Below are 27,975 nucleotides of genomic sequence, written 5' to 3'. Positions count from 1 at the left end.
GAAAGCTATTTCAAGGTTGTTTCAGAATGTAATTTTATTAAAACTGTATTAAATGATGTATTTAATATGTATACTGTACCTTTTTATAACTGTATTTTAAAGACCCAAATAGGAGTTACTTATCCAGAACACATAATAGACAATACTTACTACACAATACTTGAAGCAACAAATACAGCAACACATTTGACAAAAGCCCCTTTGGGCAGGTTGCATACATGCAAGCAGATTGCTGCAGATTGGATTTGACTCTCAACCAAGCTTGCAAGATGACAGAGAATTAACCTTTAAATCCACCTTCTTACCTAAAGAAGCCTTCATGCAAGGCTACGTTTATTTCTTACTCAAGGACATCCTAAATATGTCCTTGTACTGTCATCTATTATGTAAGTACAAACTGTTTAAAATGTAATTATGTTAAGTAATACTTGTAAATAGAGTTCTCAACCTATTCATATGAGTGCATATAAAATGCTCATAAATACACTGCAACCACCTCTGCTGTTACATTTTCCACATCAAATACTTATTATAAATACTGTCTGTAAATATATCTACAGTGAGAAGTACTTATCAAAAATATATTTTATACAACATTAACTTTCCTCAGATTAACATGAACATTTAATTCAAAAAATATTTGTCCTTTATATCCAAAGTAATTTTCATCTGACAAAGAAAATAGCCACTGTAACTATTCATGTGCAGACTGTTTCTTTGGAAACATAAAATAAAGAATGTTTCAAGTTGTGTTGTAACTTGAAGAGGAAGATGAATCCCGTAAGTTTCTCAAGCAATATGCATTCTTTACTTGTATATTTAGGATTACACTTTAAAGAAGGATTAACATTCAATCAACGTTAGGGAGATCAGAAACCACAGATAACATAAGTCACATGTACATCCCAGTAGAAAGCCATACACTTTAGTTTTTACATCAAAAATGTCACCAACCAACCAGATTTTTATAAGTGGAATTATCACTTACGTCATATTATAACTAAAATTTAAAACAAAGTCACAATGAACTAAATTTTTTTACGGAGTAGCGGAGACATTTCAGATATGGTTTACTTAATTCAAGCAAAATACATATTTGATAAACACTGAACTCCTCCAACACATTTGAAAATACTTACAGAGACTAATACCTGAATATTAAAGTCTACATAACCAATAAATTTAAGGCTATTAACTCTTGTTTAATAAATTAGAAATACGAATATATTAAAGTGTATGGCTTTAAACTAATAACAGAATCTTCCAAAATGCCCCTTAACAAAAATCTGGCAATAACTGAAGTTTGTGATAAAATAAAAAGCAGCCAACTTTCATGATGTAATGTCAATAAACTATATTCTTGTTGGTTTACATCCTTCCTACTTTTAAGTTTGGGTGCCATATATCTTTTGCACTGAACTGAAAAAATTATTTATTTCATGAGCATACAGCCTACCACAAGAAAAAGAAAGTTTTTACACCTGAAGCCCTCTACATAGATAATCCACTCAAACGGTCCATATGAGTGACTGTAGAAAAGGTGTGCTGGCAGAAAGAAGTCTCTGGTCTAATTATGACTGGATTTCCAGATTTTCATCTTGACAATTCATGATGACAATCAGCCTACATCAATTTCAATTTCAGAGAAACAAGTCTTGAAAATACTCATCAAACTCCTCCTCCCTGTTAAAAAAAGAAAAAAAAAAAGTCAAAGGAAGTTCTGCTTTAGATCTATACTTAGGAGAGAATCTTTGTATGAAAAATATTTAGCAGACATCTGATTAGAATTTCTAGCTGGTATAGATCATTTTGACTTACTCACTACATTCCGATACCCTTCACATTTCCCTATCTGTGCAACAGCAGTGAGGTGACTGTTAGGATTTACTTCTAAGATAATTAATAGTATGGTAGGTGGTAAGACAGCAGTGGTATGGTAGCGGCTTGACAAAGGTTCTCCTCCAGTGTTGCGTATGTCTCCTCTTTAAAAACACGTTCTTAAGTTCACTACATGGAAGGAGATTTGACATAATTTTAAATGTCAGAATATTCATTAAAACACTCAGGAAAAATCTCTGCCTTCGCATTTCTGAATGGATGCTGTATGTTTTACTAGCTACAAGTTCACTAGATCAAACTAACCGTGATTTTTCATCTGCTTCTTGTAGCGCACCTTTCCAAAAGTCAGAATCTGAAGGACCATCTTGTGCATCGCTGTTATCTGAATCTGTTAAAAAATTTAAAGTGCTTATGAAATAAATTTTAAAAGAATTTATAAGTTTTTAATTTATATGGTATATTGCCAGGAGCAACATTTAATTGTAACTATGAGAATAAAAAGAAAACTTTACTTTTCATAAAGTGAAAATGAAAACATTTTCCAATGTTATTCAATACAGCATCAAAAAGACTCTTAGATATTATTAACTGATATTTTGGCAAACATTTGTTCCTAAAATTAAGGGTTTATAATCACAAACCCTGATGTACAATCCAGTTTCACCTCATGATAGTAAATGAATCAATTACTTTACTTCTGCTTGAATGACAACTTTTATCAATTGTAACGTATCAGTGAAATTGACAGAAAATACGGATTACTGCATAACTCTTTTGTGTAAGTACACAGCAGGAGTAAAAACCAAAAAAGTCTTGTTATCAGAAATATGCCTTGACTTAAAAAAAAAAAAACAAAACAACACAATCTTCCAATAGAGCTTTCCTGATAAAACAGAGACTTTCGGCACGGTCCGAGTCATAAGAAAACTGCTTCAAATACTTTACCTTTATCAGAATTATCTGAATCTTCTGAAGAAACCTGATCTGGAAAGAAACACCATTTAAAATATAGTAAGCTTATCTTGGTTTTATCCATTATCTTAAACTGTTTACAAGGATATTTCTAGCACAATATATTACACAAACATGTGCATATGCACGGACACACCATACATTCAAAGAAAGCAAGCAAATACTGAAGTAAAAATATTTTTTTTGCATGAGTTCAAAGGTCATCAGTTGGAGCTCAAATACATTCTCCCAAGATCTGTGGTGTAAAAAGGTTATCTAACATTTCCAAAAGGCTTTCAACCCCAAAGCCTCAAGGAATTAAGTACTTCAGAACCCTTTCTGTTATGCAATGTCCAATTCTTGGACAAATTTTCCTTGCAATGCATATTTTTCAAAAGGCTCTCCCTCTCTCTAAAATGTAGGAAATTTATCTTCTTTTTTCCCTCCAAATTTATCTTTTTTGTGTAGGAAAGTTTTACCTAAGAAATCTATCTTTTTGACTACCTGTGTTACACAGTCAAGAAAGTTACGTATCTATATTTATACATAATTCTATACCTATATCTATACATATATAGCTATAGCAAAACTAAGATCCAACTAACATATTTGAATATTTTAAAAATTGAAGGTTTAAAATTTAAATTTACCTTTATGGGTCTTTTTTTTGGACTTCTTTTTAGCTGAACAAGATAATTTTGTCTTCTTAATTTTTGGCTCTTTAGAGTTCGGTACAGCTGTGCCTCTTTTCTTGCGTGCTTTGACTTCTTTCCTCCTTTAAAAAAATGAATGTATACACCTTCTTTACTTGTACTCCTCAAGCAACAGTAAATCTTAAGTATTTAATTCAGTCAAACAGTTATAATTTTTTCTGAAACCTGTCACTAGTTAAACTGAAAAAAATTAATTTAGTTAAAATGAAAAGTGGTATAGAAACACTAGAGCTCCACAGCTGAAGGCAAAGGACAGGAAACCTTAAAGCTGCTAAAATGACACTGATGGAGGTAACAAAACCACTGAATTGGCAATCAAAGATTAACTACAGAAAATAATTTATAATGTGCCAAATTCTTACTTATATTGAAATCTTATTTTTTTCTTGTAGCGAACTATTTTGTATATATGTAATGAGAAAAACACAGGTAATATAGGTTTTAAAATATATTTTCATATCTGATAGCAACAAAACTTGAGGCAGAAGAATCTCAAGCATAAGAACCTGCTGCAGACCAACAAACCATGTATTTTATTTTCAGCATTATGTATATAGGCTTATTGTATGAACACAGGCTAATTTTTTCCTGCTTGTTTGCACAAATAAGTCAGTAAAATTGTTTCAATTTAAGTATTACTCCACATTTGACAAAGAGAAAATGTTTGACCATGCTTATTCTGAACTCAACTGGTTTTACAATTTTAGTTCCAAAAAGAAGCAAGACAAATCAAACTAATCTCAGTTAGTTAATTCTCCTTCTTAATATGTGCCTACACAGTGCTGTAATGAAAATAAATATTAATTAACTTTTAAAATGGATTAACTAACTATCTTGGATATATTCATCTAGACGCACCTTTGATTTGTGTTACTTTGATTTGTGTTTCCTAGCTCAAAGGTTTCCCTTCCACATGCTTTTCAGATAATTGTACAACTCAATTACTGAGTTAAAAACACATCAAGATCCAGAAAAACATAAAAATGGAATATCAATAACTGTAGAATTCAGTAAGACTATAGATAATGATAAAAACCAAATCAAACGTTAATATACACATTTTTAGGTTCAAAAATCACTATTTTTCTCTCCTATTAATAAATGATTCTCGAAGAACAAATACTCAAATTCAAAATTTCAAAGCACAGTCACTTGACTCACACATAAAATACTATTTTTCAAAAAAGAAAAAGCATTCCAGCTCCTAAACACAGCAAGAGGGAAAATATAAAAGCCAGTGTTTTGCATAAACTTTCAGAAAAGAAAAATACTCACTGAGCTGGAATAAAGCAAAGGAAACTTTTTGGGGGGATGCAGGATTCTTCTAGTTTGAGGGGTTTTGTATTTTCATTAGCACAACAATACCTAACTCTCAACAGTGTCAAGCCAGTGACTTCATAAGAATTCCAGAACTGAATGTATTTCAGCATAAATTAAGTTTCTAATCATCTATCTGAAGTTTTCCCCCTATCTGCTGTTAATCAAAACTGTAACTTATCAATAATTCAGCCCCCATATTTTCAAAATATTTCATTACCGGTGATGAAAGTTCAGTTTGTGGGAACATTCTGGACATAGTCCTGAAAAAGAGAGAATAAGAACATTACAGTCATGTATTTGACAAGCATAACTGACAAAATTTAACATATATAAAACTAGACAGAACACTATCTTCCAATTTCAGTAGCTTTTCCTTCAACACAGAAGTTACAATGTAATTGCTGCCAGGGTTGAGAAAAATAACATGACACAAGTCTTCAGTACAAACACAGATTTTACCAAACCTGGAGAAAGATCACAGGTCCAGCACTGGCAACTCTTCACAAAAAAGTATCAGTGCTTATCACATACAGATATCACATTTTATGGATCTTTGTGGACAGATCAAATTGTTCTACAATTATACTCAAGACCCATAAGTCTCTTATAGCCTTGCCAGAGACCAAGTGCTGCCACATGGAATGTCTTGTGCACAAAAGAAAAACCACCATTAGCCTGTTTTACACACAGTAACTGTGTAAACTGTGGTAAGTTTAATTATCTGATGAACATATTAAAATGTATACCATATAAACAAGAAAATCCCACTCAAGAGACAAGAATGGAAAAGGAAGTGATTTAATTAAAGTTGGAATTTTTGGAAGAAAACATAAGTATTAAAAATAAAATTAGCAGAGCTGAAAGTGTGCACGAAGTTGTCTGGCCCAAAGCCCCAAGGACTCCTAAGACACATAATTGATTAAGCAATGACAATGATGAAACTCTCCTTGCAATGCAGTATTGCTTGTTAAAACCACATATGCTTGTATACAAAACAGCTTATAATCAGTTATTCTGATTTTATGACACCACCAATTATACAGCATGAAGTGCTCAACCTGTACCAACTTTGTCATATATAATAACAGCTGTTCTCTCTAAATAAAGACCATCATACTACCTGTAATTAATTTAACAATATTATCTCCTAGTCAGCATTTTCCATTTTGCATGAACTATTATCATTATCATTGGGTCTCACTCGACAGCTTTTGAAGCACAAGATATTTGTCTGCTTCTAAGTGAACGTATCCTTGAAGGGCTCACTTACTCAATTTCACAAGTGCATTCCTCTTTTCACCATGTTCAACGTAACCAAAATTCACCTCCCAGCTCTTCAGGCCTTCTTTCTCATCACAGTGCTTATTTCCACAGGAAAACTGACCTTTAAAGAGGTCAAAAACAGCAAACTGTGGTTCAATGATTAACATGAATAGGTTTGGAGTTGTTATTTCCAGTTTTGCTCAGTTTTTGCTTTTTGTTTTCTATTTCTTCCAAAGAAAAAAGCACAAATCTACAAGTAACAACTAGATTAAGGAAACGGAAACAATAACAGATCATGACAAAGCAATCAATCACACTTGTCTAATATTGCATATTTGAAAAGAAAGAACATAACTTGAACTGTGTTTTACAATGTATAGATAAAGGCATACGTTATGAAATAATAAGCCTAATACTGAACTCTGAAGAAATGAATGTCACTAGGATACATTCTATATCCTAAACAATTACTTACTTAGCAGAAGCTGATGGATCAGGAGGTCCACTTCAGACATACATCTTTAGTGACATCAAACTATTCAAAGTATCCTGTCTGTACAAGATGCCTATGTTCTTATTACCTTACTAGTTTACCTGATATACTGGACATACAATTTGTATTTTAATGACTTTCCAGAAACACTTTTCTGTTAAGAAAAGGAAATCCAATTCTATGAGAAACTATATGGCAGCTTTAAAAGCTTCCTTGGGTTTACTATGTTAAATAAAACACTAATTTTAAAACAATTTGCATGTAATCAATGTTGGTTTACACAACTGGGTTCCCAATATTGCAGTAACAGAGACACATATATTCCCTTTGCAGAAGACTGATTTGTACGCAGAGCTGGTGGTAAGGATGTGCATTAAGAGGCTCACCAGCATGACTGTTGGTGAACGATTAACCTCAGAACATTCTGCTTAAGCTGCTAACTAATGGATTGGCAGTGTCCTCAGATACTCCAGTTCTGCAATGTAAAACCACTTGCAATGCTAACACTTGAACCAAAAAAAAACCCAGGACTCTCATTTAAAAAGAAGTTTCAAATTAATACACATTAAACATGTTTAACACTATGTAAGGTACGGCTATCAGTACCCTGTGTCATCAGGAATAATTCATATCCATTATAAAGAAGTAAAAATCTACCAGGAAAAATTTATACTATATAGAACTTTTTGGAACTTAACTAGACCGTTTACTTCACATCTTTTGAAAAAAATCCCAAAACAAACTCAGAAAAATAGGCAGAGAGAAAAGACAGATACATCAGTTTTATTTATGATTAGCTGCTCTTTACAGTATGCTAAATCCATTTTGGATATTCTACATTTTCGATGTGAAACTGGGTATGTTCACAAGAATATAGTTGGAAAAACATCTTCAGATTGCGAAGGCAAGCAATGAATTCTTAGGTAAACCATAACTTGACTGTGTAAACCACCATAATTCTGTGTCCTTAGACATTTACTTGTATTTATGATCATCTAAATATTTGAAACCATGGTGGAGTTTTTTTTAGTAGATCCCTGCTCCATGCCATACATGTGTATAAACAGCCAGGCTTCTCTTACCCTCCTTTCACACTGCAATCTCTACAACACACATTCAAACCTTGACTTGAATACAGAATTCCACTCTTTCTGAAAGCTTTTTCAGTAGTATTTATCACTCTAGTATATCTGAATGTCATAAAAGCATTAAAAAACATATTTTTGAAAAGTAAGAAATCATTATAAACCCCATTGTGTATATGGAGAACCCAAATCAAAGGGAACTGCCGACCAGATTATTCAGTACTTGAAAAATGACTTTTCCCACAGTCAGATGTCCAAGAAAGGAAGACACAGAAACTAGCGTGCTGAGTGGACAGTTACCTAATTTTAATCAGCAAGAAAAATGTGTGTCCAAAATTCCATTTCCATCCGAAGTTTTGTCACCTTGCTGTGAGCTACAGGGAAGTTTTTGCCTTCATGTTCAGAATTATAACTCCTATAATCTGGCTGTTAAATGTGTGCTTTCAAAAACTATTAGCACCTTCTGCTTCTTGCAGAAGAGCAGAATAGGTGGAAAATATAAGTACTACAAGCTAAATGAAGAAAATTAAATTTACTAAGGAAATCTAGAGTCAAAAGACTGATTTTAATGCATTTTGATCAGAACTCAGACAGAATCATAGAATCATAGAATCGTTTTGGTTGGAAAGGACCTTTAAGATCATTGAGTCCAACCACTAACCTAGCACTGCCAAGTCCACCACTAAACCATGTCCCTAAGCACCACATCTACTCATCTTTTAAATACCTCCAGGGATGGACTCAACCACTTCCCTGAGCAGCCTGTTCCAGTGCTTGACAGCCCTTTCAGTGAAGAAATTTTTCCTAATATCCAATGTAAACCTCCCCTGGTGCAACTTGAGGCCATTTCCTCTCGTCCTATCACTTGTTACTTGGGATAAGACACTGACATCCACCTCATTACAATCTCCTTTCAGGTAGTTGTAGAGAGCAATAAGGTCTCCCCTGAGCCTCCTTTTCTCCAGACCAAACAACCCCAGTTCCCACAGCTGCTCCTCATAAGACTTGTGCTCTAGACTCTTCACCAGCTTCGTTGTCCTCTGGACTTGAAAATGTCGAAGTTGTACCAGATTGGTACACGGATACATGGTGCACTATGCAGGTATTGATACCCTGCCTATTTTCCGTGAAGGAAATTACTGAGAAAAAAAAATGGAACAGGTTTGGAAGAATTTTTGTTTAAATAAGGTAAAGCATATTATATATGTATTTATACATATATAAAATAGGCTAAGTAAGACACTACTATGCTCGAAGTGAAATGTTAGTTCAATGAAATAGTGAAAAAATGGAGGGTAGATCAATTTGCAGATATTAAACCCTATTTTGCCAAATATGACAGGTTTGAGTATTTTACTACTTAATCTACAAAAATACAAATAATTAGAAAACAGCAAATATACCCACATGTTCAGTTTTGCTCTTTCTACATATTGCTGAAAAAGTCCTGTTACACCTCTACCCAATGAACTTGTTACCTACTTTCCTACAGAAAACTTTTACCACTATTGCCTTTTGCCTTGAATATCTTTTATTTTAAAATGTTATGCCATACCTAACTATTCATGCTTTGAAAGTGGAAAAAAAGTACTTGGGAAGGCATGTCAAATAGTTTTTTTAAATAGCTTAAAAGCTTTTCATTTTAAGGATTTATTTTCAGACCAAGTAACTCATGTGCCTACTAGTCACTGATTTATAAAATTTAAAGTAGGGTTTCTACCTTAACTTAAGACTTTAATTAAGAAAATGCCCATTTTGTGGAATTATTTATTGAAACTGGTAGTGTATTACACCATCAACTGCCATTAAGGTTACATTTTAAGTTTAAGGAGATACAAAAGCAATCTCCAATATGACCTCCTTTCAAAATACCTAGAGCAAAAGATTGGAGTTGGAAAGAAAAGAGAAAGAAATAATCTGGCATTTACAATTAGTAATACAAGTGATACCTCTCCTTTCACTCATCCTAACCCTTCTTCTCCATGACTTCACAAAGCCAGACATGGAAAACAAAGCAACGAAATGTGAGTAACCCATTCCTATGTTCCCTTCTTAACATACCCCAAACCACAGTACAGTCCACCAGCAGTGATTCTCATCACCACTATTATTGTCATAGCTATAAAATAACCACATGCTTCCCCTTTTAAAACATGAATTATCTAACAGGTAGGTATTAATGCTTTATTACATTTAATTAAAGCAATTTAAATTACTTATACTTAAAAATAGCAAAAGAAAGGCATTAAAGATTCATGCCTCTTTTAAATGATCATTTGAAACTGCACTTGAAAAGAGCATCTAATACAGGAGATAAGGTTGAATTCTTGTGCCCCTTAGTGGTGAAAGATACTATTTCTCAATTCTTATGTTCCAAAAGTACACCTTCCATTAGTTTCATTAAAAAAGCTTAAAACATGTAATTCTGCACTTTCTCACACATTTTTAAATAAGTACCAGATATTAAAAGCACAATGCAGCTTTAAATTCTTTTTCCCCATGAAGACATAATTGTTCATAAATTACTCATTTCTTACTTAATTTTAATTATCTTTTTAAAGCATTCGATAAAACATATATGAAATGTAACTATCTGTTAATACAATCTGTAGTGCTGAATGCAACATATGACTACAACCACCTTTAGGATCTTTCATCTTTATAGCTTAAAAAAAGCATCATTAATGTTCACACTTCCTCCTGTGAAATACAATAATTTTCTTTTTTAAAAACAAGTGTATTTCTAACTTCTTTTAATATATTATAATAAATAGAGCTGTTTACAGAAGTGTTCTGATCAATAGCATCACTCCACGCAATTTTCTTGGGCGTGCATGCATGACTTCTGAAAACTGTACATCTGTACGAAGATCTACCCATAGGAACAGCAAAACATTCACATAATTTTCTTGCTTGTTCAGCTACTTGAAAAAGTCCATGCCCCTAGGCTACAGAATGGGGACCACTGTGCAAAGTCCCAATAACACATTGGTAAGAACTCGCATACACAAGTAGGCAGAACAAGCTACTGATTTAGAAACAGGATTGGGAGACATGACAACCATTCCCATTGATTCCCACTGAAGCTTTCAAAACCAATTTAGCCTAAAACAGACATCACACATGGAACTTTAATTAAAAGGTTAACATTTTGCAAAACAGCATTGGAGAAACTGTTAAGAAAATTATTTCCTGAGGAAAAGTATTGAGAGACTTCAATTAAAGGTATCAAAGACTAATGAGGTAACATAGAAGAAAAGCATATAAAAGAACATAGAGAAAAGCAGTTAAAAAACATATCCATGAAATTCTACATTTTCAAACACATTATGTTGGTGTTCATTACAAATTTGACCTTGTGAAAATAAACCGTACGTTCTCTTAATTTTAATTTATGCAGATTAGCATGCACTCTAGAGCTATGCGGCATAAACCAGCAAATTTAGGTCAATTTATTGTCCATCATTACCTGATAAACTTACTGGTATTGTCAAATACTGCCTAACAAAATTATATCAAAAAGCAGCAAGAAAAGCATCAACCAAGGAGAAACGTAATATAAAATAAAACACAGCATTACCTTTTCCTGAAATTACTTCTTTCTCATGTCGCCATCTAAATCCAAACTATTAAGATAAGAACCAAAATTAAGTTGTGAATAGTCAATGTATTGAGTAATGTAAAGACTAATTTCAGTTGATTGATGACCTGCATGTGGTTCACCCATTCAATTCTGGTTAGTAAAATTTAATTTCTTTCTCTGTTAATTAAAAGTATCTCTCTGCCTCTGCTCACCAGAAGGATTCCAATTAACGCACGCAATTCAAATTCCAGTAGATGCTGTTCAGTACTGAACAGCAGCTTTCTAAAAGGCTTCATAGCAGGCAGAAGAACAAACAGGAAATTAGGATAGAATGACTTTACTAGGTATTTCATTGCAATTTCGTCCACACTAAAAACTGAGACGACTGGAATACTGAAAAGTCATATTAGCACAATGGATCACCTCTCATACCCTAAAGACTAAGATAAAAAAAACAACCCAATAACTAAGTTATATTTCTCTTTACATTGCCTAGAAACTTCACGTGTAGATAACCTATCCACTATTTTTGTTTTCCAGTAGAATCTGCTTCATCCTCTCAAAATGGCAAGTAGCCTAGTGAAAAGACTGAAGATGGAAGGGAGTGAGAACAGCCTGGGAAAAACAATTCTATTTTCACTAACAAGTAGAAAGAGGGGATAAAACTCAGACGTATACAACTACTCCAAAAAGGGCTATCTTGAATTTTCATTTAAAATTCATGAACACAGGATGACAACAAGATAAAATTGCTGCTCTGTAAGCAAAGCACAGAAGAATCTGAACTTCATGTAAAAAGATGGGGAGGCAAGAGGGGGAAGAAGCATTACAAAATCAAAGAGGTAGAAAAACAGGTGCAAAGCCCATCTTTGGCACTCGAGTTCCAAAGCATCCTTTGGAATTTGAACCTTCTCTTGTTGCACTCATAGAGTGAACCCACACAAATGTGCATTTTGTAGATGCAGTGGCATGAATTCTGTAATATGCTGGATGGATTTTCAATATTGTTAATCTAATTTTAAACACCGTACAGAAGTACGGGTATCTATTGCTGTGTGTGGTCTTTAATGTTGTTGATTTTTTTAATAAACCATAGTAATTCTTTATCTGAAGGGCAACAGTATAGAGTTCTCATGCATGAAGTGGTATGCGTTTCAAAGAACATCAGGAAAAACAGGGAAACAAAAGTTTTGGCTCTTAAGAATGTGCCATACTCTCATATAAATGCTTTGCACCTTAATAACAAAGCTGAAAAAACTGAGCAGAAAGCCATCAGTAGCCAAATGTTTTGTCGGCACCGATTTTCCCCAAGCCAATATATTACATAGAAGATGTCTAAGGAAACTAAGAATTTTTACACCAATAAAATATTTGTCTCTTTGAATCAGTCCACTAATTTTCAAATTGGTATTATAACATAAACAATGTTTTCACACCTACTGGTTTCACTGGTAAAAAAAATCACAGGAGCAGATCAGGTTCTGCTATCACAGTGTGTATGATTACAGTTTGCTAAGGCTGGATCAGGTTGTGCTTGGCTTACTCTACAAATCTGCAGTGTGGTCTAAGTACCGTTATACCACTCATGCTTCAATCAAACAAAAATTAATCAATTGTAAAAACCGAGAACCATGCCAAACAGTTCAGTGAAAACAGAATGTAAAATACATCTGTAAATGTAAAATTCATGATGGAAACCAGGTGATCTAAAGACTGATAGTAATTGGTTTTGCTCTTTTAAAGGACATTTGCTGTTTTACAGGGTATTCTAATTCTGAAAAGCTTGTGATGCAATTGGAAAATACTGCAAGTTTACAATTAAATGTCAACAGTATTTTGGCACCAATTTTGCACGTGTGTGCTGCTGGCAATAAAGAGTAAAATCAATTCGGTCTTATCTGCATGTTTGCTTTTTCATAGTCCATCTACTATTTCACCAATCACCGAGTTATCCATGCTCACTTTTGCTACTGAAGTAGACTTTTATATAAATTTTCCCTTGCAGTCCAAACTTGAGTCAGTAAGATATAAATCAGATTATATCCTTACAGAGTATTTCTGTAATGATATCAAAAAAAATGAGGAAAATAAAAGAAAGGAGGGAGCCAGAACCACCTGTAGTACATCTAGGACAAAAGTTGTCCTCATCTGCATTAATTTTTGCCAATCAATCTTCCACTAACTAGTGCAAAATGACAGAGTGACCAAGGCTAAGAAGAAACAATAAAATAAAAAGTAAATACAATTGAATTCCTCTAACTAAGCTAAAATACCAGGAACAGATAAAACTATACAGGAAAATTAAAAATGACAGTAGGTTCTTGAATAGCCAGCCTGCAATATTAAGGAATGCAAAAGCATCATCAGCAAACAGCATTTATTCTGCCTCATCTTCTTTGTTAAATGAGTTCAACAAGATCCTAAATGAGCTAGACCAAGTAGAACAACTCCAAAACAGATGCTCTACAAGAGTATCAAATTGCTAACTTAATAAGAAATGACAGTTTTAAAATGTGAAAGGCTATTTAATTTCCATGAACAATAAAATTCCCAAATTAAATGTGGACCGACTGTGTAATATGCATTGGCTGCAGCAACAACTAACATGTCCACACTCACATCTTTCAGAAAAAAAGAAATGTAGGAATTTAGATAACACTGTGGAAAACCACCATAGGTATTTAAAATATTTTTATTTTCACAGAAAAGCCTTCCATGCTGAAAAACAATGACAAATGCAAACATATTAACATTACCAAGTGGAAGGCAAGTTGGCCTAGAAATCTGAAAATTATCTGGCAATAAAAACAAAAGAATAAAATGTATTCTGTTTAATGACCAAGTGTCAGACAGATTTCATTTCTTTGTAAACAGGAGACATTTCTAATCTGTTAAGCTACAAATCAAAGCACAGAGATAGCAAATAAGGACCTTTCTAGGAAAATAAAACGAAGAGAAGAGAACATTTCTAGTCCAATGCGTATCAAAGTAAAACTTACATGCAGAGCACTCTTCCTTACTGCATTGCAAAACTGACAACAGAACTAAACTATCTGACAATACAGATGGTCATTTATCAGCCTCAAAGCTTGCAGACAAGATGCACTGAGGTTCAAAGACAACCCTGACCTAAAAAAATTGTGATCTAGGGAAAATGTAAGGAGTAACAGACACACCACAAGCAAGAGCTGTCAGAGCACACTCTTCCAGTGTCTCTAAGTAGCCTCACACCTGAGGGTCACCTTGGCACTTCTCATTAAAAGAGAAGGAAAAGATCACATGTCCTAACTATATAAAGAAAGGCGGGACAGTGGGTCACCATGTCCTATTTGCCTGTGGTGCCAGCAACCAAGATAAGTGCAGGTGTGCAAGTGAGTGTGTGAGCACCAGTGAAGACCAAGCCAGACTAGCCATCAGCTAGGTGAAGTCTCCTGGGACCAAGGAGGGAGAGCGGGTCTCCACTGGCTAGCTCTGGGTGTGAGAGTACCGCATATCTCTAAGGATGAGAACACAGAGGTGTCTGCTATGCAACCAGGGGAGTCCCAGCCATCTCTCTGTGTGTGTATATCTGTATGCATGCACGTACGTGAGCGAAACAGTATGAACCAGCAACTGGAGTGTGGCTGTGGCCTCGGGGGTCCTATGTCTTGGGGCTTCTTGCTGCTTTGAGTTTTGGTCTTCGACAAGGTGCTTTGCTTTATTTTTCAGATCTCAGGAGAGCCCCTCCCATAAAACTGGTCCTTATCATTATCCAGCACTTAGGAAGACAGTGTTTTTTTCTCAGAAGAAAAGTTCTAAATGAGATCTGAGCTACAATCTCTATGCAGAAGTCTTCAGAAGAATTAGCTGGCCAGAAGATTTTGGCTAGTAGCAAAGCAATTACAGTTGTGAAAAGGCAGATGAGTATGTACGTGCAAGTCTAAATCTATGCAATATACATAGATTAAAAACATCACAAAAACCTGATCTCCAGCTTTATTTTGACACCACCTAGCAGGACACAGAATCATAGAATCACAGAACAGCCCAGGTTGGAAGGGACCTCAAAAGATCATCTGGTCCAAGCTTTCATGTGAAAGGGAGCCTAGATGAGATTTTCTAGCACCCTGTGCAATTGCATCTTGAAAACCTCCAGTGATGGAGACTCCACCATGTCACTGGGGAGGTTGTTCCACTGAATGAATGTTCTCACTGTAAAAAATTTCTTTCTTATATCAAGATGAATCATCATCATATAAAGCATCAACAACTATCAGACAAAAGGTTGGCCAGCTGAGAAGCTTGTTACCCACCTTGTATCTCTCATAGCACCAGCACTGCAAAAAGAAGGTATGAGGGGCTAAAGATAAACAACTTCCAGTTTCTGGGAACGTAGAAAAAGAATCAAGGCAGGAAAAATCTGAAAGCACAGACTAAATTCCATTGGTGTGAACGGGAACTGATCAGCAGGCTATTTCTGACTTTCAAGAAAAAAACCTGCTTTGACATTCTTCTGTACCAAACATGGGCATGGATAAATCAATAATTGCAAGGAATCTCATTTTTTCTGTTTTTCTAGGAATTTCTAAGAAAGAACTCTCACTTGGTCAGAACATATTTGAGAACAGAAAGCATAACCTAATATAAGAGAACAAATTACATGATACAGCAGAGTTATGCTGACATGGCGATTCCAAAAATATAGGTAATGACTTATGAGCATTCAGAGTGACATCAAAGTTAGGACAGCCAGATCTGAAGTCTAACAGGGAAACAGTGTTCAGACAACACACACACACCAAAAAAAAAAAGGAAACTGGGGCAGAACAGTTTCCCACAAAAGACAGCAAACATATGGAAACTTGGCACAGCAGCGAAAGAAACAAAATCTGTAAGCATGCTGAAGAGAAAATCAGTTGGAGGGGGGCGGAGATTGAGGGATATGAAACAGCTATAGGAAAACAAAATCAAATTTGCTCAAAAAAAAAGAGGGAAGACATCTTCAGTATTTTACTTTTTGTTAATTTTCATTAATTTTTGCATTTTTCTGTCCAATTTTCTTTAGAAGGTTGTCATTTTTTCTGCCTAATATTAGAGTTTAAGCCCAGTCCTTGCAAATATTTACCAGTGAATGTAATTTTCAATACTGTAAATAGTCTCAAAGAACTTTATATAGACACTGCTCACAGTGCTGGGTTGTTACTATGTGCTAACAACACTGACATATCTGAGTTCAGCAACACTCTGCAAAATCACAATAGAAAATTCACGCGTTCTTTTTGACTAAGAGGTTAGTCAGTCAAAAACTTGGAAACGACAAAGGCTGTTCGGGTTAAGAAGAAAAACCGGTGCTGGGATTTGGGTGTTTCTCTTAAGAAATTCTATTTATGTACAATGAACATACAAATCCTGTTTCCATAAACAGAAAAGAACAACCAGCAAAAGATGCTGCTTCAGAACAGACATTTCCAAAATTGGTTTCTGCCAGCATTCAAGTACAAAACTCTCTCTTTTCAGACTCTTTTTTTTTTTTTTTAACAGTAACATTCCCAGGGTTTCTTCAGGCTTCATCTAGTGCTTCTCACCAGGCAAATCTCTCTAGCCTCCAGTGCTTAACCTCTCTGCATTTTCTGCCTTTCTTACACACAATGTACCTCTTCATAAAACACCATCTGACAGAAATGCTCCTATTCCCACAGAAGCACATTTCTGGGGCAGTGACAATGCTTGGATTCAAATTGCTGCTGCTTATTAAATAACTTGACAATTTCTCACAACTCTCTTTCTAGGGAAGGGGTACTAACATTCTAGTTTCACAACATAGCCACAGTAAGGCAATTTTTATAAAAGGACATACTTTAAAACCAAGATGATTTACAATAATGAAACGTACCTTATTCTCTTTGTATCTACTGAGATCTCCTATACAGTATTCTTTGAATAACTTATCATAATACTTCTTTGCAAGCCTCTTCTCCCTATAACAAAAGGTAATATTTTTTATTAAATATAGAACATGATACAATTCATTTTATGTTGTAATGACATTAGCAAGACAGAGACATGTTGTTTCATCTGAAGAACACAAGTTGCAGAGCTAGAAACACAATAGAAATACACTCATTGAGCTAAGGTGTCATTTCCATAAAACTGGGAAAATACATCTAAAATATATCCACAGCACAAATTAAACTATATTTTTTCAGACTAGGCTTCCTTCAGAGGTTTCCGAACAGTCATTCGGGTATCAGAGAATGTACAAGTATTTCTTAGTTCTTTCTGTCTTCAATTCATTTTGCCCCTGAACAATATTACAATACGAAAGACCTCCTAAAGGTCTTTCATTTTAAAATGCATTAAAGTTCAAAGAATGATCACGAAGTATGCACAGTAATTCTTAATTAGTAGGGGACACCACAAATTTAGTACAAGTGATCTAAAAATAACATGTTCTATAATAGTTCCAGATACCAATTCATGTCTGCTTCATCATCTTCGTTCCACAGGAATCTATGGTTTTCTCTAATAACATCAAGATCCGTCTTGTCATTTGCTCTATAAAAGGACACATTTTTTTTTAGTACAATATAACATTAAAATGAAAAGTCAGTCAAATAATAACTTGTTAACATCAGTATTTCACAGGTATGATCTCCACCTCACTGCATAAAGGAATACATTTCTATGGAATAAAACTATCAAAAAATGTATTCCCTGTCATACCTTTTCCCAAATTAAAAATTCTCAGTGGAAAATGGCCATAGAAACTGTGGAAAACTTGATCCTGTCTGAAAATACTTTTTATACTTTTTATTGAAGACAGTAATGTTAGAAGGCAGTTATAGATAGCTCTAAAGAAGGTTATCATTATTCTGGACAATGGATAACAATTCTGCACATTTCAAAAGTATTTCAGATTGTTATTTTGAAGGTACTGCCAGATATTTCTCAATGTAGCCTCAATTAATGCTCACCTGTCATCTTTCCTTTTATGTAACAGAACAAGAATAATTCAGCTCATGGTAAGTTCTTACATAAAAATAATGGTGCAAAATGAAACAAGGCAATTCTGTGTTTTGCATACTTACTGTAGTTCCTATTTGTGACCAAAAGAATTAGTAATTTGATACATAGCCACATCCCCCCAAAGCTATAATATATACTTAATGGCTTTACAGAACAGGGAAGCTTTGGGGGCATGAGGGGAAAGATTGCTAATGCTTCTTACCCAGAACGTCTGAAATCCTCTATTTTGCCACCATAGTATAAAATGTAGTCATTCACAAACTTTTTATGTCTTTGATACTGAATAAAGTAATTAAGGATTGTTTCAGAATTTATATTATTTTATTTTACCATAGTTTAAAAGCAAAGAAATAATAAAAACTTTTTATATACTTAACAGAAAGAAGTTGTTTTCTCAAAAAACAGTTCAGTCGTTTCCATAAAGGAAGGAATCAATCAGCAATTTTTACTTAATAACATCTCATAAAAGCTACATTCCAAATACAAGAATTCAAGGCAATTTCATCTTTAAAACCTCATTCAGCTGTCAGACCTTTATAAAATTGTCTTCCTTTGACAAAGATGCTCTGTACGCATATACATAGAAACTGTGTTCATTTTTGCAGCTGTTATTTAGACAACAGCTTCTTAGTACTTCAGTTTTAGTTTAAAACAGGTTTGTATTTTTGTATTATAAATATAGTCTCGCTACCAAAAGGGAAAAATCTATTACATTTTACCATCAACATACAAATAAAAGTTATCTGCTTTAGTTTGGAGATGAAAATCATGGGAAAATATGTAATGCTTTTTTTAGAACACTTTGGCCTCAGAGACATGATTTGAAACACATTTTGTACCATAATTTGAGCAAAAATATGTAATTACTTATTCAGAAAAATAAACATCTTCACAAATAAAAACATTATATATGGCTACTTAAAAATTTTTTCAATTCACTTGCATGGTGTTTCAGAAGCAGCAAATCAGGAAATACATTATCTCCTGGTACATATCCTGGCAACTACTGCATCAGTGTGAAGAATTTGTATCGACTTACTATTTTGACATGCATTAGAATTTTATTGAGAAAACCTCCAAAAAGTTAATTTAACCTCAGTATGTGTCTTTTTTTTTCTTTCTACCACAAATAGAAGGAACAGAGAAGCAAGTTCAGAAGGTTTAACTGGCATAATTAAACACATGTAACACAACATACTATTTTGTGCTGCCATTTGAGTTCCTAGGCGTTAAAATTGCATAACAGTAAAGGTTTTAAACAGGAATCACTCAATAACATTATCGGTAACTCATAAAAGTCTCTACACAATGAGTTTTGTAGTCATTCCAGAATATATGGGCTTTTTTGTGGCTAATGACAGTCTACAATGTCAGTGGGACTGATGAAGAAACATCCCCTTTACAGGCATATGATGGTTTAATGTAGTGCCTGGAAAAATTCTAAGCAGGTTAGGAGAAGTTAACTTTCTGTGTAGTGGCATTTCCAAATTTAAGTAAGTCTTTCCATATTTAACTAGTCTTTACTTTCCTATTTATTGACTATTACTGCTGAAGAACACCTATTTAAGCAAACAAGGAATCGATCCTATTTCAGGTACACTCAGTCAAAACATGTAATGACTGCCACAGGTGAAAACTAAATAAAAGGAGAAAGGCTGTAATCTAAATAAGGTAATAGTTATAAAAATAGTTACAAATTATGAATGAAATATGATTCAGAGTAAAAAAGAAACTAAAATAAAACCGCACATGATATTAAACAGACTTATATTAGAGCATCTGTAGAAGATATTACTGGAGATAAGGCTGTTTTGAATAGACTTTTGAATTAACTAATGCATTCTTAAATTTCCAGTAGAAATGTATTTGTCCACAGATAACAGCAGCTTTATACAGAATTAAGTTCTGTAAAAACTCAACCTAAAGATCAAAGTGTCTTTGTGTCTACATAAAATTCACTGTATAATCATTTTGTCCCACACAGGACAAACGAGCATATAGGAAGAATCTGGAAATGCCTCTACTGAGTAGAGGGATTCTCAGAGGCATCTCTCAGCAACAAAAAGAAGCTAATTTGAAGAACTACTCAGGATCTGGTGCTGCACTGTCAACTGCTGTGATAACTGAGAAATCCCGGTATTTCACCATAATGGATAATCTGTGCCCCATCTTCAAACTTGAAGAAAAATTAAATAGAAGGATACGGCATCCATCGCTATCAAGTGAAATCTTCTTTTTCTTGCTTCTTCCCTGTTAATAACAAATATGTTTGAGTGAAAGCACTCTTTACAGTAAGGGAAAAATGCCTCACAAAAGCAATAGATAAAAGATACCTATCCCATTCTTCAGCTGCGAATTGTCTGTGAACCATACTGCCTTGTTTTGCTTTTTGGAATGGCTTTGTCAGAAGACCATCTTCCTTTATACTAAAGGTAGGGCGAAAAAGGAAGAAAAGTTAGTCAAGAACTTTTCACAAGCAATAAAATTTCCATATGCCAAACTTTGCACTAACTTGAGTAACAAAAACTGTTATATTGCTAGTTTCTACATGAATAAAACCAAACTTCAGAACCAACATCAGCTTAGACTTTACTTCATTGCAGAACAAAATCAGAAAGGCATTTGCTCACAGTTAGCATTTTAAGAAAATAGCTTAAAACAGCAATTTGTAATATTTATTTTTATCAATATGATCACTATAGAACCACAATGAAAAAACCCTGAAGATTCATCAGTTTCACTCTATATTTAAAGCCCTCTATAAATCTCAGCTACAGAGCCAAGTAGCAACAGGAAGGACAGTATGTTCACTGAATAAGAGTGACTGCTAGTAACCCTATCCCATCCTTTCATGCTTATGTCTCAACACCTCATTAAATAGCTCTACCTCTCTTAGTGTAATCACAAGAATTGCTAATGTAAAACTTAAGTACTGTGTTGTGAACCGCACTTGTCAGTGGGCAGCTAAAAATACTTTCAGAATTCAACAAAGTAATAAAAAGTTAAATATAAAGTGATGCACTTTAGCTAGTAAAAGGTATATTTAGTTTCATTCCTCAATAGAGGTGAAGAAAAGATTTTTCCATAATTACCAGCTGGCAGAAGGAACGGAAGTCAGAAACCTGTAGAAAGCGAGCCAGGGAATTTCTGTTTCAAGCTATGGAATATAGGACTCTAGAAACTAAGCATATCATTTGCTCAAAAGGATCTTTAGGCACAAAATTCCCATAAGGAGACTCCATAAAACAGCAATATGGAGAAAATTTGAGACTACTATTTTCCTTAAAGTGAAAATAAATATCATCATAGAGCAAGAAAAGGATATACACACATACATTAGAGTCCTACTGGGAATCAGCAGTAGTGTGCCACAACAAGGGTAATGATGGTATTTTTGAAAGGCTCCTGATGGTTAGCTAATATTACACCTAGAAAGTGGAATGGCATAATGTGTAATGGCCTTTAAAAGAAAACAAAAACTAAACAAAACCAGTCACTGTTTTAATGGAGAACAGCCATATTTATAAAATAAATGGAACAGCACAATGCCTGCTATTATTCCAATCATTAAAACATGAATTTTCTTCCCAGAATGCAGTTAAAACACTACAAAACCCATTCTTTCAATTTTACTACCAAGGAAAATATGCAAGAGTCCTAGGAAAGTTTCCAGAAAGCCTTCTTAAATAAAGTACAATAACAGAGCAAGGAAGAGACAGGAAAAGGTAAGAAAAATATATGTACAACATAGGCAAAATGTCCAGTACAGTGCAGAAAGTGTTGAAAGACTACAGTGCCAAAGCAAAATAAATACATAAACAAATAAATATCTTAATAATATAATGAGATCACACTACAAAATTCAAGGTCATTAATTGTGCAAACCACTGAAAGAATTGGCAAAGGTGACCTCAAATAAGAGATGTGTAGTTACATTTCAAGGATGGAGTACAACATAATTCACCAATTCCCAGGTCTCTTCAGAAATTAAATAATAAACAAGTAGCATCAGTTTTTCACTTCCTCCAAGCAGGTCTTTTGTATCTACAAAGCCTGTCCACACTTGGCCTTTTTTGCCTTGCTCTCTTAGTAGTTCCACATGTCCTGACAAATCACAGTGAAGTGAACAGAGCACCCAAAACCCAGCAGTTGATACTAACGCTCAGAAAAATGAAACACTCTTCTCTGAGAACTGAGGGGCATACAGACACCAGATGGACATGGTAGAATGGATCTTAATCAGCTGCCCCTGGGAGGCGACATGCTTTGGCCAGCTTGACATAAGGAGATGCAGGAATCAAAGAGACTGATTCTTCAAAATCCATTTCCATACCAGACTTTACACACCACAGCATAATCTTCTATACACAGTAATAGGCCATTTGCACAAAATACATAATTCATAAGTGTTAATTCTGTACTATATTACCTTTTAGTCTTTTGCACAGACTTCTCTCCATTCTCGTCATCACTAAAATCAGAATCATAGCCTCCACGGCCACGTCCCTGAAAATAATAAATGACAACACAGTCAATATATCTGCATTTTCACATACATCTAAACCAAACCAAATTCAACAGACAATGCAGAATATACTCCAAATAACACAAGGCAAAGACAGACACCATCAGTCTGTCAAAAGATCACTTTATAAATAATTCATATGCAGATGTCCCCATATTTAATCTTCACATAGATGCAGATAACCAAAAGGATGATAAACATCTTTGGTCTTTACTTTCAAACAGTCTCACTTATACAAGAAAAAGGTGAGTACTTTCCCCAGGAGCTACTCTTTCATAGGGCTGGAGGACAGCAACTGATGGGCCCACACTATAAACAAAGATGAGAACAGAAGTTTCTTGGGCTGTGGTACAGCACTTTAGGTCATTAGATCTTACATTGGTAGCTGCAAAGCTGATTGAAATGATAACTAAAATACAAAATAACAATATGCCTGCAAAAACGTAATGTCTAATCACAACATTTCTACCATGAAATGAAATCCTTTTTTCCACACACTTTGGGACTACAATGTCAAATCACAACATATAAGAAAACCAAAATATCCCATATCTTAATGACATTAAATGATCAAGCACTGACTGAGGCCCAGATCTATCACCTCTATTTTTCACGGCACAGTTACATGTCCAATTCTTTCAGCAGAAGTAATGGCTTAAGTAGACCCTATCTCCTCTCCCTCACCCCTACTCTTGTACCTTCCTTCCAGTTCCTCAGTTGCAGCTGTGAAACTACACAAGAACCAGATCAACCAACTCAGCTGAGTTACAAATGATCCTATCTGAAAAAGATTATTTTAACCCAGGTAAGTTTCCTGACGCAGTTCATCCAGAGCCACCCAATCAGCTATACCAGCCAGCTGGAGGGGTAGCACCAGAAGACAACAGCCAGAGCTGGGAACGGTGTAAACTGGTACTGATACCGAAAAAGCATTTACGCAACTGGAACATTTACACAACTGAGCTAAAAACCAAGAGGGATGGTTATTACACATCTGCACAGGGAAAGGCTTGACGCATACTTCCTAAGTATCTTGGTAATTCAGACTGTGGATAAGAAAAGAAACTGGGTTAGAAAACCAGCGTATTTGATTGAGCGTTGCTGATTCCTACATTACCTACAATCATATTCCTCCTCAGACAAATACCTGAGAAAACCAAAATCTGCAAAAAAGACACATTTCTTCAGGATGATTTTGATGAGGTGCCTTCTCTGGATGCAAATGCCTGCCAAAAATGCCAGGCTGGAGAGTCAACCGTATCCTCTACTGACACCAACAAGTGGTCTGTATCATGCAGAGTATGTAAAACACACTCTTCTCACACTGATGGTCAAGGATTGATTTTTAAGTTTTTTTAAAAAGTTATTTTTATTAATAATAATAAACTGTACCTTTTTTCCTGGCTTTAATACTGTAATGTTCCTTCTGCTCTTGAACTCTTCTGAAGAAGCTATAGCTCTCATACACATATATATTTGAACAAATGCAAATCAGAACTTCCTGATTTGCCTTTACATTTTCTATTTCCCAGGGGACACAAAAATGACCAGTCACCAAAAAAAAGCGCAGCATATGTCTGCAGTGTCTGGTGTAAGCAGGCCTCATGCACTGGCAAAAGAGCAGCAACGGTGCAAAGCCCTTCCAGCACGGTCCCATGACAATCCACAGTTCAGATGCAGGTCTCCTAGCCGAGGTGGTTCTAATAGCAAACCTGTCACTACTTTTATTACTGAAGCTTATGTGGTCTCTAAAAAGGGCTGAATACATTATGAGCGTGCAGCACATACACTTATACTTGGCCTCTAAATTTTAAAAATATCATGGTAATCCAGGAATGTTTTAAAAGGCAAAAGTAATGCTTCCCAGATGAACACTGAGAGCTTCCTTCACACTCGAAAGGGGAGAAAGCCCAAGCCCACACAATGGGCATGAAAGTCAACATCAGACAGATGAAGTATAAAAACAGGCAACAGGAGAAAAGATTGAATAAAAGAAGGTTTTCCCAAAGTGGTTGCCCTTGGATGATGGACCCCAGGAAAGAAGTAGACATACGCAGTAATCAGCTCCCAACTGATTCCAGGAATGAATCAGATTAAAAAAAAAGATGCAGGAAAAGCTGCTCCAACAGAGTCATACTGTAGGGCTCTCAGAAGCTGATAACCACCTTTTGGAAAGCTGTGACTCTGTGTATAAGGGCAGGGATGGCTAAGGACTAGGTCCTGAGAGGCTGCTCTTCCGACAGGAAAACTCTTCACAGCTTCAGCCATTCCTCTGAATCACTACAGTCACTCAGAAATAAATTCAGGGTGAAAAAGAAAACAGCTCATGACTAATGTCCTGACACTTCCAGGTCACTCCTTCAAAGGCAACAGCAGGACGGACAGGTATGGTACCGAAGCTGGGTTCAACATCAGCAGCTCCAGCAGTGCCGGACCGCACTCTTGGAGATCGGGACCGAACAATTACTGACCTGATGCCTTAGGACGACACTAAGATGACCTGACTTTTAGGTAGAACATAAAAACGAACCCCATCAAAGAATCTCATCTGTAAATGAATCTTTCCATTTTGGAAGGACAGTGTAAACAGACACCTGCTTAACACTGTAACATTTCAAGACTGATTTCTCCCCTTCTGCACAAAAAAAAAGCCAAACAACAATCCCAGATAAGGAAAACGTATTTAATATTTAACTGTAGTAAAAGAGGGGCAGATACCAAAGCTTTGTGCCCGAGCTACTATATTTTAAAAGAGGCATATGTAGACACGGAAATGCAAAATTCTCAAGAAAATTTAAAATGACTACTTTCACTATTTGATAAACCCTTTAATATAATCTTCACTTTGATGGAATTTGTCAGAAAGTCAGAATACTTTTAGTAAATAAGTATGGTAAATATCAAACATTTTATCAAAACATGAACCTGAAAGCTACATAACTTATAGGGTACAGTCTGTTTTGTCTGTTGCACCAACGTTGAACTTTTTTTTCCCCAAACAACAAAACAAACTGAAACCACAAAACCAAAACAAGTACCAATACGTTTTGGGACACATTTAAATCACTGACATTTAAGTAATCCCAAAATCTTGGATTAATTAGTAGCAAAAGCAATAGGAGACAGACCCAAGCCCACTAAAAAATGGCAACTTAAGCACAGTAACTGTACGAATACTGTATGCAACTAACGGCAGATAGAGGAGATGTCAACTGCTGATGTCAATGCAGGGTACTTCGGACTCCCCAGCACCGCATTTGCAAGAGGCACTTACATTCAGAAAAGGCACCTCCTTTAACCCTCTCCACTGGGGTAAATGCACAGTAGTGAAACAGACACCTCATAGTTCATGTTGACTCCTGATCACAACATGCAGCTGAACAGAAAAAGGCAGTTTAAAAAAATAAAAAAGGCAAAACAATCCTGCACACAACATCCCAACTCGTAGCTCCTGACCTCAGCCCTAATCTTGCTATCCCCATCACAAGCGTCACTCCCATCCTTCCCTTTATCTGCCCAGCACACAGGTCTGTGCTCATCTCTGCTCACAGCCCAGATGTGGCTCAAAACAGACCCCAGTGCTCATTTTGGTACAAACAAACTGCTCTGGGAGGGTCTAAAGGGAGCATGGGATCTAGAACAGGGCCTGAGGAGCTGTCCTGGCTGGAAAAACGGTGCCATGCAGGGGGCCAGCATGCTCCACTGCAAAACGCTCTTCCCACCTTGATGCTGTCTTTTATTGCCCCTTTATTAAAGCTATAAAACTATAAAAGGGTAAGCAGGAGTAAAAGGTAGGTAACAGCAGACCACGTCAGCGAGGATTAGAGCCTTGTGGGGCTCCATGGAAAAAAAACACACGAACACCGGCCCGAGTGGGTGCGACACGACTGCCGCAGCCCTTCTCACGCCCCGACAGTCGCCAAGCTCTGCCCCGGCCTGCTGCGCGGCCCGCCACACCCCTCCCGCTGCCACCGGAGCGGCCCTCGGGCGGCCGCGGGGCACAAGCCGCGGCCCCCGGGCTGCCCGCCCGCTGCAGGGGGACGGCGGCTCGGCGCGTTCCCCGCACAGGCGCGGCCTGCCCCCTCCGCCGGCGCCACCCCCGCCGCGATGGAGGCCGCGGCCTCCGCCGAGGCCTGTCCACCGCCCGCCGCTGCCGGGCCCCCCTCCCTCGGTCCCTCACTCACGGCCGCGGAGAGGCGCAGCTGGTTGGGCACCATGGCGGCGTCGCGGCCCGCCCGCCCGGCGGGGGCAGCTGGCTGGGAACGCGGGCGAGGGCTGCCTCCGCCGGCCGGCCTTGCTCGCCGGCCACAGCGCTACTCCGCGCGCCGCTCCCGCGGGCCGCTCCCGGAAACCGGGGGCAGGGGCGGAGCAGGGCCGCGCCGCGGTCTGCCTCCCTCCGCCGGTGGCGGGCGGCGCAGCGCGGCGCGGCGCCGCGCAGGGCAGAGGGTCGCGGGGAGCCGGCGGAGCGCGGCGGGGCGCCGGCGGGTGGGGAAGGGCAAGCCGCGCCGGCAGGGTAGGGGAGGGGAGGGGAAAGGCACTCATCATGTTTAGGGGCGAGGGGAGTCTCCTGCCCGGGAATCCGGTGCACGGCCCCGGCTGCGGCGGTCTCCGCCTCTGGGAAGGTAGGACTAGGCCGTAGTGTCTCCCAGAGAGGCCTTAGCGTGACCCTCTCCTCCCAGTCCCGCTTCGCCCCTGCATCACCCCGGGCGCTTTCGGGCAGGGGAGCCCCGTTGGAGGAGCTGAGTTGTGAGGGGGGCGCGTAACGGCTCAGACCCGGCTGCGGGCAGCGGGGGTGGCGGGGCCGGGCGGAAAGGGTCCCTCGGGGAGGCGGGGGTCGCTGTGGAGGAGGCCCCTCAGGGACGAAAGGCCCTGGGAGGGTGCTCCTGGGCGGGCGGGCGCTGCCAGACGTCCCCGGGGCCGGGCTTCATGCAGTAGGTGTGTGCGCTGCCCTCACCGCGGCACAGACCTCCTTCACAGCCGTATTAACGCCCTGGCAGCCTCGGCAAGGTAATATGTAACATTGATTTCCACATGTTCTAGCGGTTTCTCTTCTTTTCAATCGCATCTCGCAGTTAGAAGAAGGAGAGGCAGTATGTGACCCAGTTTCCCTGTGAGGACCAACGGCAACTGGGTGATAGAGTTAGGGAGCCTGTGGGCTGCCTCAGAGAAAGGAGCTTTATGAACTAAAACTGTTTGCT

The 27,975-nt window shown here is 37.1% G+C and overlaps 1 protein-coding gene across 1 annotated transcript; it reads right to left on the bottom strand.

Annotated features, from left to right (window-relative positions):
* Nucleotides 1–16: 16 nt before the first annotated feature.
* On the bottom strand, nucleotides 17–27,094 carry LOC137662402 (protein FRA10AC1). The gene is made up of 14 exons (XM_068398797.1): nucleotides 26,962–27,094; nucleotides 22,682–22,758; nucleotides 20,586–20,678; nucleotides 20,457–20,502; nucleotides 18,455–18,531; nucleotides 17,698–17,781; nucleotides 17,120–17,204; nucleotides 11,245–11,290; nucleotides 6,094–6,207; nucleotides 5,041–5,083; nucleotides 3,441–3,565; nucleotides 2,785–2,823; nucleotides 2,143–2,227; nucleotides 17–1,683 (listed from the first exon to the last, which is right to left on the bottom strand). The coding sequence occupies exons 1-14, from the start codon at nucleotides 26,992–26,994 to the stop codon at nucleotides 1,641–1,643; spliced, it is 990 nt and encodes a 329-aa protein (XP_068254898.1). The 5' UTR covers nucleotides 26,995–27,094; the 3' UTR covers nucleotides 17–1,640.
* Between the last annotated feature and the right edge of the window lie 881 nt (nucleotides 27,095–27,975).

This window comes from Nyctibius grandis, chromosome 4 (assembly GCF_013368605.1).
Source record: "Nyctibius grandis isolate bNycGra1 chromosome 4, bNycGra1.pri, whole genome shotgun sequence".
Classification (NCBI taxonomy): domain Eukaryota; kingdom Metazoa; phylum Chordata; class Aves; order Nyctibiiformes; family Nyctibiidae; genus Nyctibius; species Nyctibius grandis.
This window is presented reverse-complemented; position numbering and strand designations above follow the sequence as displayed.